Here is a 13,030-nt window from a genome sequence, read left to right as displayed (position 1 = left end):
GATCAATATCGTTCGCCGTTTCATCAAGTCGATGGGAAAAAAGAGGAGAAAAAATACATAACTTTTTAGGGTCCGCCTCCCCTGCGGTCCCCCGTCGCCGCTGCCGGCCCCTACCGTCCCCTACGCCCGGCGTAGCTCGCGCCAGCGACATAAAAAAATAATACAAAAATCCCAACGAGGCGCTTTGGCGCGTGGCTACAATACAATGCTCCTCTATAAAATATCGTATCAAATTTATATAATAGGAAGTACCTTTGTTGGCACGGGGAAGATGAAAAAAAACGCCTTTGATTCAAACTGTGAATGAATGCCTATATAAGGGTCTTTACAGACGTACTTTAAGTAAATCAAGTAAATTATATAGGATGTGTTGATAAGTAATTACTATTTATGGTTTCCTAGAGGCTACATAACTTTAATTGTGCGTTCCTTTTTCAACAGTTTTCTACGTTCCATTTTGAAACGAAATACCTGAAAATTATCCTTTATAATTACTGATAATTTGAAAATTAATTAATATATTCTACATATTTGAATTATAATTTTAAAGCGTTTACTAACCTAACCTAACATACATAAATATCACCGGAATTGAAAAGGTTTTATTAACTTTCTGAACTTTTCATAACTTTGCAGCCCTGAAAGTGTGTTGAACACTTGAAAGGTTAAATTAAAACCTCCCGCATTGCCAGGACTTAATTATATGAGCTAGAAAGATTTTCTTGAACGTGTTCTTTCTACAAAGTTAGGGACACATTGGACCTGAATTTGTTTTTCAGAATAACACGCTTACAAATAACCTATTTGGACTGCGAACACGTTTTAAGGTAAGTACCTGGATGACCGATCTTTGCTCGGTATTTTTTTTAATTATGTTTTGCGGAAATTATATTTAAGTACGAATTACTAATAAAATGATGAAATATGAATAATATTTTTCGATCTTACCGATAGAAAAAGTTAAATTTATGTTTCAGTTGATTATCGATAAAACACGAATAAAATGACATTATCTAAAAATAATTCCTAGCTAGATCGATTTATCGCCTTCGAAACCCCCTATATACTATTTTTTTTGAAAATCGTTGGAGCCGATTCCGAGATTCCAATTATATATATATACAATACAAGAATTCTATATATATATATTCAAGAATTGCTCATTTAAAGATATAAGATAATTGCAACTACATCATAGTAACTAGTAGTTGTGTTAGAACTGCATGATTGCTTCACTTTTTACATATTTTATTTATACAACGATTTTTCATAATAAATAAATTTAATTCACAAATGTTTGTCAATATCAATTCATTCATTTAAAACGATGTGTTTAAGTTAATCCCTTTCTAGCTTCATAGTGATGAAGCTAAAACTGATAGATGACATACTATACATAAGTAGCGCGAAACAGGCTGAGTATAATTCAGATGATAAAAATATAATGAACGGCAAGTATCTCGAAAAGCGCGTTGCTGAGTAGATAAAAGGTGGATCCGCAATACCGCGAGATCTCCCAGAGCCGAAATTTGTTCGGAACGATTGCGAGATCCTGCTTTGCAATCCCTAATCCTAGTATTAAATCAATAGTGGTTAAACAAATAAGAGAGTAGATGTTAATATACGTTGTCAAAACCTTCTAGACAGTGATTTCAACAAAAGCGCAAATTTTACGTCAAAGATATCGTCTAACGAGTATTGCGGGTCACTTAGGGTGAACTGAACATCCAACGGAAGCATGAACCGGTGACAAAGGCTCTAGTCGAATGGCGACTTAAAATACTTTGTAATATCGAAAAAAATATCAACATCTGGCCATTGTCTAGATCCGCGGGGGAGTCGACGGAATAAAATAAATAGACGACAATGCGCTGCCACCGCACGCGTCATTATTCAAGTACGATTGACAGCCACTTCCATAGCCCGGGTCGAGCTCAATAATACGCCTACTTACTGCAGAGGTGCAACGCGCATTGTAACAGTTCATTTTGATACTTGAGGTCGCAAGAAACTTACAACAACAAAAAACAGCAATCCCTAAAGTTATGAAAGTTACAATTATTTAGAAAATAGTATGTGGAAACTTGTCATGAAATAATACGAGAATTCAGACTTTAAGGTCTAATTAACCTCATTGAAAATCCTTGTTCATTCGTCACGGCGAAAAATTAATCCTAATTCTGTTTCTTTTAAGTAAAAAGCTAGCTTCAATTATAACTACATTGGTTAATTCGTGACTGGAGATTCGAATACATTATATTTATTTTAGTAATTATGACCAAGTATCAAGATGTAGATAGAAATTGGTTTAAAATTTAAAGATTTTTTAAGAAGCGTATGCGTGTGTCCTGTCATCCCTTCACATTGAAAAGCGGTGGCGAATCGCAAAGTTCATGAATAAATATAAATTCGATATTCCTTTTGAATATAAATGTCGAATAAAAAGGTGATTTATCAAAAACTGCTGCCCATTCATACGGAATGTTCTTTTATATCGTTTAAATAAACATCGTTTTTGGGATGACGTACAAAATGGCGCGTAACAAATTGTAAGTTTTTTTTTTGTTAACTGGTATAGTTGGTGGGACAAGGAGTTCTAATGAGTGGCGAACACCCACGCTATAATGATGCAGCATTTCCTTTCAGGTTACAACAACGTTTGCCAAAACCAAATAGGAAACGGTACATTTGACAATGACGATTACAAATATTCTCAAAAAGCAAAAGTCCATAAAGAAGTATTCTTCGCTTTTAAAAAAATATACCTATAGTAATCGTATTAGGTAGCGTAACTTAGCACTACATAAGGAATATAAAAGGGAAAAGCTTTTAACGGCTTTATAATTAGAATAGCAACGATGTCTGACAAAACCATGTCATGCTTTTTAATAATCGATTGAAAAGTATACAAAGACGAAGCAAACGTACACATCAGTTCATATTCAATATTTTATCTATAATTTTAAGCAATGGACGCAAAATGTAAGGTGGCAAATATGTAAAGAGAAGTGTAATAAGCATAAAATGTTCTTTGTTAAAAATAAATAGAAACGATTACATATTTACAACTTAAAGCCCAAAATATAAAATTGTTAACATGTATATTATAAGCGAAGTGAATGAAAAAAACAAAATTGCAGTCGTGAGTTGCACTATTGCCATTTTTAGGATTAAAGCTACATGTTTGTGTATTACACCGAAAAAACAACCTATAACAAAAATATGTGCACGTAAAACTCCAGTAATTTTAAAAACATTTTTTACTGTAAAAGGTTAAAACCACAAAATAAGTATTTTTTGTGAAAACCTCCTATTGCATTTACCGAATTAGAAATATGTTTAAAATTAAATCTGGTAACACCAAAACTTATGTCGTTGACATTGACAGCATGATAGCATTTTACCGCAACTAAAAACCAAATCGTGACTTTCAAGTTTTAATTTACAAAACATTCAAATTAAACTCATCTAATGTAAGTAAATATTTCATAAATTTCATATTCCAGTTCACCGATAAAATACTTAATGTGACAACTATCACATTGGTAGCCTACTAAAATAACAATCAATCGTTAAAGTTAACAAAACTTGAAATTTCAGTGAAATGGCGGCTTCAGTGAGCAACACTTATGCGGATCCTTGCATACCAGAATGGATGAACGCGCCCCACAGCACGGGCACCTCAATCATGGCTTGCGAGTTCGACGGTGGTGTTGTCATTGGTGCCGACTCGCGAACAACCACGGGCGCCTACATAGCAAACAGAGTAACCGACAAACTAACAAAAATCACTGATCACATATATTGTTGTCGCTCGGGCTCTGCTGCTGATACTCAAGCCATCGCCGACATTGTTACTTACCATCTGAGTAAGTAGCTCATAATAATTCTCCTAAATGATGCCAAATATGGGACCATTGCTGCTGCATAAATATTCAAAACTACTACCAATACCTGCGTCTTTCTTTCTGTTTCCGTTCACAAAAATAAACTTAAACTTATTGTAATTAAGCTCTTTTATGTTATTGATAAAATTAATCTTTATTTCATTGGTGAGACAAATGTACTCTTTTATTTGTAGACTTCCATAAAATGGAGCTCGGTGAACCTCCACTAGTGCAGACTGCTGCTGCAATCTTTCGTGAGCTCTGCTACAACTACCGAGACTCCCTAGTGGCTGGTATCTTAGTTGCTGGTTGGGACAAAAAGGAAGGAGGTATGTTTTCACTGCACTTATTGCATCTTAAGTTCAGGTGAAGCACTAATCTTTTCTATGTGCTCATGGAAATATGTAATCAGAGAGTTAGTTCATTTTCAATTGTCCAACAAAAGATGTATTTTGAAATTAATATTCAATTTGTTGAGGTTAAATACCAAAATCTTAAAAAACTCATAAAATATACAGTTTATTTAACAAGAATTATGATTACTAGTTACAACTTGTTTGTTAACTTTTGGAAAAGGTATTTTTCATATAACATTTTTAGGTCAAATCTACTGTGTACCTATCGGAGGTATGGTGCAACGGCAGGCAGTGTCTATCGGTGGGTCAGGTTCGTCATATGTTTACGGCTATGTTGATGCCAACTTCAAGCCTAAAATGAGCAAAGATGAAGCTGTTAAGTTTGTAACAAACACTCTCACATTGGCCATGTTACGTGATGGTTCGTCCGGAGGAGTGGTTCGTTTGGGCGTGATAACAGAAGCAGGTGTAGAACGTCGTGTGATCTTGGGTGATCAGTTGCCTAAGTTCTATGAAGGTTAATGTGCTCTTTGGATACAAATAATATAAGTAAATAAATTTTTTGTAAACTGTCTTTTATTATTTTATTTCATTAAGGAGAGATTACTTCTTTATTAAATAAAACACATGTTTTAAGCATTTTTAATTCATTATTTATTTTAACACTTTACGCCTATTTACAGTTTTAAGCTTCAGTTATAAACAAAAAATATTACTAATCCAACTAAAATATGAAGATACTATTTTCCGTACGAATCTTAAAACGTCAACTTTGTTGGGTTTAAATTACAAAAGATGTTTTGTACAGAAATCACACACTTTCATCACAATATTTAAAATATTGTTACACTCTTATTATCAAATTTCTTATGATGTAAAAACCTAAAATATACTCACTTTTAATAGATGTTTTATTATTTCCAAAGATTTCCTCTCTACAACTTTTCCTGCTAGTTATTCAGGATTTCTATGATGTCGCCTCTTCAGAGAACTCCCTAGGCCGGTCAGTAGCACTGAATGTGGTAATAATAGGTTCATGTGATGACTCCCAATTCCTCCATAGTGTCGAGATCTCGCAGCAGCATCTGAATAGTCTGCTTTGTGCGCGGAAAGAATTCCGCAGTTTCATCATCCTCAAACAACGGGTCTTGGGATTCCAACTCTGTATAAATATAAACAAGTAAAAAAAAATCCTACTAAGATTATAAATGTGAATCTGTGATCTCGGTAAAATTTGGCATAGTCCGGAAAAACAGATATGCTCCTAATTATTATTATTTTTAATTTCGCGCGGATGGAGTAGCGGGCACCAGTTAGTATACAAATTATATGAAAGTGAGCTACCCGGAAGCACAGCAATATCCCCTCTGTGTATGGGTAGGTTCCAGTCCTGGAATAACTCACCCGCGACCTGCGCTTCAATGGAGTCCAGTCGTGAGTCCAGTAGAGCCTGACAGCGCTGGATGTGTCGCAGCAGACGCTCGCGACACGCGCCATTCTCTATGGCTGCCTCGGGCTGCGGCGCGCGGACCGCGGGACCTTGTTCTATACCGAACAAATGTTTCATATAATAACTTATGCAATAATTATTATAAAAAAGTATATATATTCTGTTTTAAACATCGCAATTATTGAAAATTGTTTACATTTACCTTGAACACATTTAGCCAATCTCTCCAGCTCTGAAGTACTAATGGGCAGTTCCAAGGACGTGCCACCAGGACTGGAAAGTAATCCACTGAGCAGAGTCTGAGGGCCGAGAGGTATATCCCTCTGAGTGAACCTCTCGCCCTCCTCTGACGTCACATCCATTGCCATATCTCTGACGTCATCCGTCTTTATCGGCAAGTTCTCTTTCCCAATGTTATGGATCATGATATTCAGATCGGAATAGTCGGAGTTCAATTTCTCCTGTGTCATATTCAACTCTGTGTTCTCCCAGTCTTTCGCCCATAAGTACAACTTTGGATGGTCTTTCTTCCTAAAACACATAAAAAATAATATGAATAAAAACTTTTAAATTTAATTACTATTATAAATTAAACATAACTATAATTGCCTGAAAGTTGAAGTCACGAATTGACCATGATTAAATGAAAGAGAGAAAAAGAGATAACTAAATAGATACATCCGTCTCGCTTCGCCTCGTCGTCGGTGACATGTTGCCTAATGAGTTTAATAAGCGACGACCTTGAACTATTTCGATATGGAGCAAAACAGTAAGACTTCCTACTCCTTCACTGTTGCTCCTCATGGAAACCAGCTTAGCAAGTATTAATTCTTAGAATATAAGTATGTATAGTTGTTATATACTGACGTGGCTACACAGTACTTCACCCTGAGCGCGTGCAGGGCATCCTGCACTCGCAGTAGGTTGCCAGCGAGCTCGTGAGCGCGCCGCAGCGGCTCCGCGGGGCGCGCGCCTCCCGCCAGCACGCCCTCGTACATCCGGTCCTGATCGTGCACGAAGCGCTTCGACCGCCGCCCACGCTTCGGATTCAGGCAGATGCTGCACGTGTACTTCTCTGGAACCTGATACAACGCACTGTTTAGTACAAATAGCCCGTTACACCAGAGAGGTTATGCACAGTAAGAACTTTCCCCTATGTATCTGCTCTTCAGTCAAATCCACTTTCCTTCCAATGCCTTTCTTATAAGAAAGTTATGAGAGGGGTAAGAGAACTAAAATTAGGCCTCCGGAAAATTACCAGATACTAAAACAAGAAATAGGTAAAGTTAATATTTATGAGCACTTACTTTTAATCTTCTTAACGAAAAAATATTGAATAGAAATGGGAAATTTCCTAAAAGGATGATGGGAGGCGTACCTCGGACTCTCTTTGTATGTTGTGGCATAACGCATGCTGCCAGCACAGGCACAGCTCGCACTGCACCATTAGCCCGTCCTCCTCGCGGTACCCGCAATGACAGTTTATTATCTCCTCGCGCCTCATCTGCACTATCTTTATACGCTCGCCCGCTAAATAATAAAACATTATAACAAATAATCTTTACAGCTAAAATATAAAAAAATGGAAGTAAAAAAACTAAGAAATGTAAAAGCAAAGGTATCCAAATTTGCAGATCACTTCTTATAAAAGCAAAGTCTAATTTTATTCACACGGATATTAATTGATATAAACACAGGTAATTGAACTTACTCTCCGTGTACGTATACATTGGTTCCTTCTGATCTTCATTGGACTCCGAGGACGGGGCAGCATTGATGGACGTTTTGTTTTCCATCGTCTTCGAGTCCGGAGTACCGGATCCCGGGAAACTGGATCTCGTTTCTAAATCAGAGTTCATTGATAACCAATCATCGTCCTCGCTTTGATTATTGGGAAAAATGGCGAATTCTCTTCGCTTCTTATCTTTCTTTTTCAAATCTATTGGTTTTGTCACTGTATGAGTCGATATAGACTTTTCAACATCCAATACATCCGGAACACTAACTGGCGTACTGCCTCTCGCTTCCAATCCTAGTTCTCCAAAGTTTTCATTCGTGTCTGAATCTAGTCTTCTAACTGGAAGTAAGACTTTTGGTCTTTTAACTGGTTTGTTCACGAGAGCGTTACGCAGTTTTGGTGAATCTTGTGTCTTTGGTAGACTTCCCAAATCTGGTGGTGATATCGGTATATCCACTTTTAATTCAGCATCCAGTTCTTTTATATCTATTTTGTTTTCAACACGTTTCATAGGTTTTGGTAATTTCACTTTAATCACTTTGTTTTCTCTTTTACTTTTCAATTTAGTCATCAGTAATTTCGTTGGTCTTGTTCTAGCGTAAGCTAAGTCTAGAACTTTAGGCGTAGAACCGAGTAATTTCCTTAGTTCTCGGTGATAATGTTTGATGTGCATTTTCAATAGTGTATTATTCCTAAAGTTCTTAAAACAATCGTCAGCTGGACAGCGCAATAAATTTTCGATTACTTGTACTTTTAAAGATCCAACAAAAACTGGAAATATCATTTTATAAATAAATCAAACTCATACGAACAAAACATCTAGCCAGCGAAAACCATGGGATATATAAAAAATATAATTACCGTATCCATCTTCTAATGTTGCATTTTCATGAGGTGTTTCATCATAACTAGTAGAATCGAAAATATCATTACTTGTTCCAGGTAAACAAGCATTAGCATGTTTATGCTAAAAGGACAATGAAATAAACGTGATTTATCAACATCAAAAACAAGCAAGAAAATCGATAAAAGAAAACAAAATTAGAAGCAAGACAGAAAAATCGGTCAAATAAAACAGGACCAACAAAAATTACTTACCATACGACGTATCTTCGCGTCTCCGCTCCACTTCCTTTTCTTTTCTTTGGATTTGACGATGCCCTTAACTCTGTTGAGACTAAGTTTCTTTCTCTTGACAAGTGGGGATGAGCTACTAATCATACCGGCTGGTACAGGTGTAACCGGATCCTCAGTACCAGTGTGGACGACCCAACCCATACGCCTGGCTAGCTTCAAATGGATACCGAAATCCATTAACGCGTGCTCGTAAGGTCTAAGATCTTCCGTAGCTTCTTTCTCGATATACGTTCGCATATCAGTTTTAGTATGAAAACGACGATTTTCAGGACTAAATAGATTAAAAAAAAAGTAATACGATACTTATTAGTAGTAATACTGGTCAGTAATTAACATCAATCTGTAATAAAAGTTGGGATATTCATGCAAGAGTATCACTTTACAAGTTAGAATGTAAATCAGAGTTTTTGGTACACTCACCTAACCAGAACAACGTCCCACTTCCCGGCTGAATTGCCGAAACTTCGTCTTACCATATGCTTCGTCCATCCCGCAGGCAAACGCTTATCTTCCACCTAAATAACAAAGATTTTTAAAAACAAATATTAAAATCAACAGTAGACTGAGCAGTAGTATACAAACCTGAACACTTCGTCTTGGTAAATGTGGTTTGTTGTTTGGATCTACTTTGATTTCACTTTCTATTTCACTGACGGAGCCCACTGGTTGTCCATTCACCCATCTGCAGCACCATTCGCCAGGCAACATGAAACTCTCTGGCATCTCTTGCTTCCTCACTATCTGTTTCCTCATCTCTTCGACTTGCCGTTTCATCTCTGCTAATTCACACTCTACTTTTTCCATCTTCTTCTTTGCCTTCGCCTGTAACAACCTTAATTTCTTATTCCTTTTCAAATGTGACACTGTTTTCTTAGTTTTAACTTTATTTTCATTATCATTTGCTTCTGACTGTTCAGGTAACATTACTTTTTCCTCGGTCAATTCAACTGGAATTGCTTGAATTTCATCTTTAATTTCGTCTTCGTCTTCTTCTGGTATTTCCTGTTTAGGTGAATCTACCTTTTCTGTTTTATTCATACCATCCTCTAATTTGATAATGGCTTCTTTAATCCTATCGATTACTTCTTCATGCTCCTTGTCATCTATTACTTCAAAATTTTCAAGTTTTGTTTCCTCTTCTAATACCTATATTCATAAATTTATTTTTTATTTAAGTCTTGAAGTCATTAAATAAATATTAGAAACTACAAAATATCATGTAGTATTAATATTATAAATACATTACATTTAAACTAATCAACTTACTGGATCAAGGCTGTTCCTAGTTTCAGTCACCTCTGTTCCTTCCTTATCTTCTGACTCATTCATTTGTTCGACATTTTCTACATTCTCGGGAATTTTAATAGCAACATCTTCTTTACTATCCAACTCAACTTTTGGTGATTCAATTTCTATTTTAGGTTTAATATCAACCTCTGGTTTGGTGACTGTACCAATAATAGATGCCAGAGCATCTAAAATAATAATTTATAGATTAGCTTAAATCATAGAAATCTGGGCTGGTAAGATTTAGACAAGAGGGTTAAGCTTTTTCTAAATATTTAAATGATAAGTACCTGGTATATCATTTTTCTTGGGAAGATCATTTTCTAGCTTAATTTTCTTTTGTACAGCCTTAAGTTTTTCCTGTTTAATAAGTTTTGGTGCGGGAGCATTTGATTCCTTTGGTGATTTCTGCTTCTTTCTCTTCTTTTGGCCAATATTAAATATCTCTTTTATGTTCAACTTTCGTTTCTTTTCACGACGTTCACTTTTTGAACCTAAATAATCACGGGTTGGATCAAAGAGGTGGGTATGGAAAACTGATGTTTGTAGTGATCCTGTTGTCTCCATACTAGGACCTGGCCCAAAGGAAATGGGAGATGGGGTATTTGATGAGGATGATGATGTATCAGTATTTAAGGAATCAATTCTTTCTGTGTCTTTCAGTTTAAACATCCTTGTTGTTGTACACTTCCAGTGGAAACCATCATCAAAGACAATTTCATAAGAGCCTGCCAAAAAAAAGAATAAAAAAATTACCTCTCTATATTCAATGGTTTACAGATTTGCAATTATCATGGAATATCTTACCGTTGCCCAAATCTTTACTAACAGTAGCAATAAATCTTCTATTATCCCTCCATCGTGCTAAACATCTTTCACCAACAACAAATTTTAATTTTGATTTTTCTTCTTTAATTTCTTCCTTTATTAAAGGAACTTCCACATTTGTAGTCTCAGTATTAGATGGGGTTGGTATAGGAGTACTGCTTAAAGGTCTAAGTCTAGGACTGTTCACACTTATCCATTCATCATGCCTAAAAATAGACAACAAAATTAGTCAATAAGTATTTTAATTCTTCTATCAATCTTCTTAGCATGATGATACAACTCATTTCCCATTTAATTTAGACCAATGTCATTTACAAAATATTGATTATCTGCCTGCTTAGACTTCGCTAAAATTAGTATTTCGCGTTTATTAAGAATGTAAAAAAATCACAAACTTTTTGGAGGCATTTTCATAGTGCACCAACACTTCCATTTCATCATAGTCTACTTCAATAATTTCTGCTGGATGCCAAAATTCTTCAAAATCCTTTGCCTCAACTTTAGAACCAACTGACAAAGACATATTACTACCTGAAAGAAGATGAAGATTATAAATAAACTTACCATATAAAATAGCACTCACGGGAAGATCCATGAAAAACAGATTTTTGTCTATTTTTGTGCAGAAATACTTAATGCTATTTAAAAATTAAAACATTCTTATAAAGTTAATCAATTATTCTCATAACTAGCATGCACTACAACTTGCTATATAAATATAAAGGGCATGCAACAATAAAACTATATAAATAAAAAAATAACAGACTTATCTGTTTATGTCATACCCTTATCTTCTGGACTAAGGCAGTGTTTATCAAAACCTTTGTCTTCCTTTTTAGTCAACATCCTAACCTCTGATTGGCTTAGTATGAGATCCATTACACTTGTGGCCACTGTTATTGGCTCCTCTTGCATTTCACTTTCAGTTAATTCATCTTTTAATCTCTCTCTCTCCTCTATATCTATCTTTTTATCTGATGCTGCAGCCATTTCATCATTTTTTTGGACCTCAATCTCTTTAGCTTGGTCTTCTATAAATTTCTTAATAGCATCCAGATTTTCCATTTCAAAGTCATTTTGGCTTGATGATGCACTATCTGCATTATCAGCATCTGAAGTTGTTTCATTCATGTTTGATGTATTATTGTCCCATGGAAATATGGATGGTACTGCATCTGTAACATCAGTATATCTATGTAGAAATATGCTTTATAAATAAATAAAGTACCATGCATTAACTACAAAACCCAAAAAATGTGTAGTCAAAGCCTTATAAAACTGGAGTAAAATAATTGAAATTGTCTGTGTATTTCGCAACAAACTACTGACAAATTAAATGTACCTGACTTTAAAACATATTTACAATCCTTGTAAATTTGAAAATCTTTTTTACGAAAGTGTCGTGAGCAGACATATGATGGTGTTGCTATATCAAATTGTTTGTTTCGTGTAATTGCTATCCAAGTGTCACACAATCTTTTGTCTTTGGGGTATTTGTGATATGTTACCCCAATATCTTCCGTTCTTGTCGAGCATGATTGACAGTTCTCAATACAACATTTTTTAACTGCCATCCTATGTTTGAATAAATTGTTTAATTATACTTTATATAAAATGTTTCAAATTTAATTTCCAAAAATTAATTTAACTGAAAATTTACAGGTTTAACCAATTTCATAACTTCACATTTAGAAATGTAGAATGTGTACAAAATTTTCAGTAAGATGATCTACTACAAAAGGAACTTTTCATTTGAATTGAAAGTAATTCTGAAAAACAAGATTTCTGTCTGTCATGAAAATAACATTATCTTAGATATAAAATTCTCGTGTCACAATTTTAGTTCCCATATTTCTCCGAAACGGCTTGACCGATTCTCATGAAATTTTGTGAGCATATTGAGAAGGTCTGAGAATCGGCCAACATCTATTTTTAATCCTGCGCGGACAGAGTCGCGGGCGACAGCTAGTTTTATATATCATTACAGTTTCACCCTTAACAGCTTTTCTCATCATCATACGTACACTTATATAATGTATCTAGAACGTAAAATATCGAGTATTTTTTATTTTTAAACGTAATACATATTTTGCTCTACCATGCTATTCCGAGTTACGGGAGTGACAATAGACTGTTAATTGATACCTTTTTTATCGGAAACGTTTAAGATTGTATATTATATGCCAACTACTCTCAATCCAACTTACCTACTATAAAGTAGCCCAATTAATTAATTGGTTCTAGCACACCGAAAGTCGTAAAAACTGTAGCCTCATAGAATCTTTTCAAAACAATAAAACTATTCGAATTGTATGTTTTTCTTTACAATTTACAACTTTCGACAATT

The 13,030-nt window shown here is 35.1% G+C and overlaps 2 protein-coding genes across 4 annotated transcripts; one reads left to right on the top strand and one right to left on the bottom strand.

Annotated features, from left to right (window-relative positions):
- Positions 1–3,367: 3,367 nt before the first annotated feature.
- On the top strand, positions 3,368–4,817 carry Prosbeta1 (proteasome beta1 subunit). Of its 2 annotated transcripts, NM_001312842.1 has the most exon segments (5): positions 3,451–3,473; positions 3,601–3,869; positions 4,082–4,216; positions 4,488–4,736; positions 4,739–4,810. In NM_001312842.1, coding segments are annotated over 4 exon segments (660 nt in total). In that variant the 5' UTR covers positions 3,451–3,473; positions 3,601–3,604; the 3' UTR covers positions 4,750–4,810.
- A 102-nt stretch (positions 4,818–4,919) lies between these two features.
- MBD-R2 (PHD finger protein MBD-R2) lies at positions 4,920–13,024 on the bottom strand. Of its 2 annotated transcripts, XM_013312939.1 has the most exons (17): positions 12,891–13,024; positions 12,026–12,258; positions 11,469–11,858; positions 11,079–11,214; positions 10,663–10,889; positions 10,146–10,583; positions 9,835–10,043; positions 9,151–9,714; positions 8,989–9,083; positions 8,530–8,839; positions 8,293–8,398; positions 7,405–8,202; positions 7,072–7,223; positions 6,561–6,775; positions 5,896–6,224; positions 5,648–5,788; positions 4,920–5,405 (listed from the first exon to the last, which is right to left on the bottom strand). In XM_013312939.1, exons 2-17 carry the CDS (start codon positions 12,255–12,257, stop codon positions 5,278–5,280), a joined length of 4,470 nt encoding a protein of 1,489 aa, XP_013168393.1. In that variant the 5' UTR covers position 12,258; positions 12,891–13,024; the 3' UTR covers positions 4,920–5,277. The 2 variants fall into 2 exon arrangements, with proteins under 2 accessions (XP_013168393.1, XP_013168396.1); XM_013312942.1 differs by lacking the exon at positions 12,026–12,258.
- Positions 13,025–13,030: the final 6 nt, after the last annotated feature.

The sequence above is a fragment of the Papilio xuthus genome, unplaced genomic scaffold, assembly GCF_000836235.2.
Source record: "Papilio xuthus unplaced genomic scaffold, Pxut_1.1 DF827597.1, whole genome shotgun sequence".
Taxonomy (NCBI): Eukaryota; Metazoa; Arthropoda; class Insecta; order Lepidoptera; family Papilionidae; genus Papilio; species Papilio xuthus.
The sequence above is the reverse complement of the archived record's forward strand: the minus strand, read 5'-3'. Positions and strand labels throughout refer to the sequence as shown.

What these genes read in the sequence shown, in the direction of transcription:
- Prosbeta1 (XM_013312692.1), top strand. Translation starts at nt 3,605, where the DNA reads ATGGCGGCTTCAGTGAGCAACACTTATGCGGATCCTTGCATACCAGAA. An exon ending in CATTGTTACTTACCATCTGA is followed by an intron (nt 3,870 to 4,081) that starts GTAAGTAGCTCA and finishes TTTTATTTGTAG; the next exon opens with ACTTCCATAAAATGGAGCTC. An exon ending in TTGGGACAAAAAGGAAGGAG is followed by an intron (nt 4,217 to 4,487) that starts GTATGTTTTCAC and finishes TAACATTTTTAG; the next exon opens with GTCAAATCTACTGTGTACCT.
- MBD-R2 (XM_013312939.1), bottom strand. Translation starts at nt 12,257, where the DNA reads ATGGCAGTTAAAAAATGTTGTATTGAGAACTGTCAATCATGCTCGACA. An exon ending in TGGGACGTTGTTCTGGTTAG is followed by an intron (nt 8,840 to 8,988) that starts GTGAGTGTACCA and finishes TAATCTATTTAG; the next exon opens with TCCTGAAAATCGTCGTTTTC. An exon ending in CATTGAAGCGCAGGTCGCGG is followed by an intron (nt 5,406 to 5,647) that starts GTGAGTTATTCC and finishes ATATTTATACAG; the next exon opens with AGTTGGAATCCCAAGACCCG.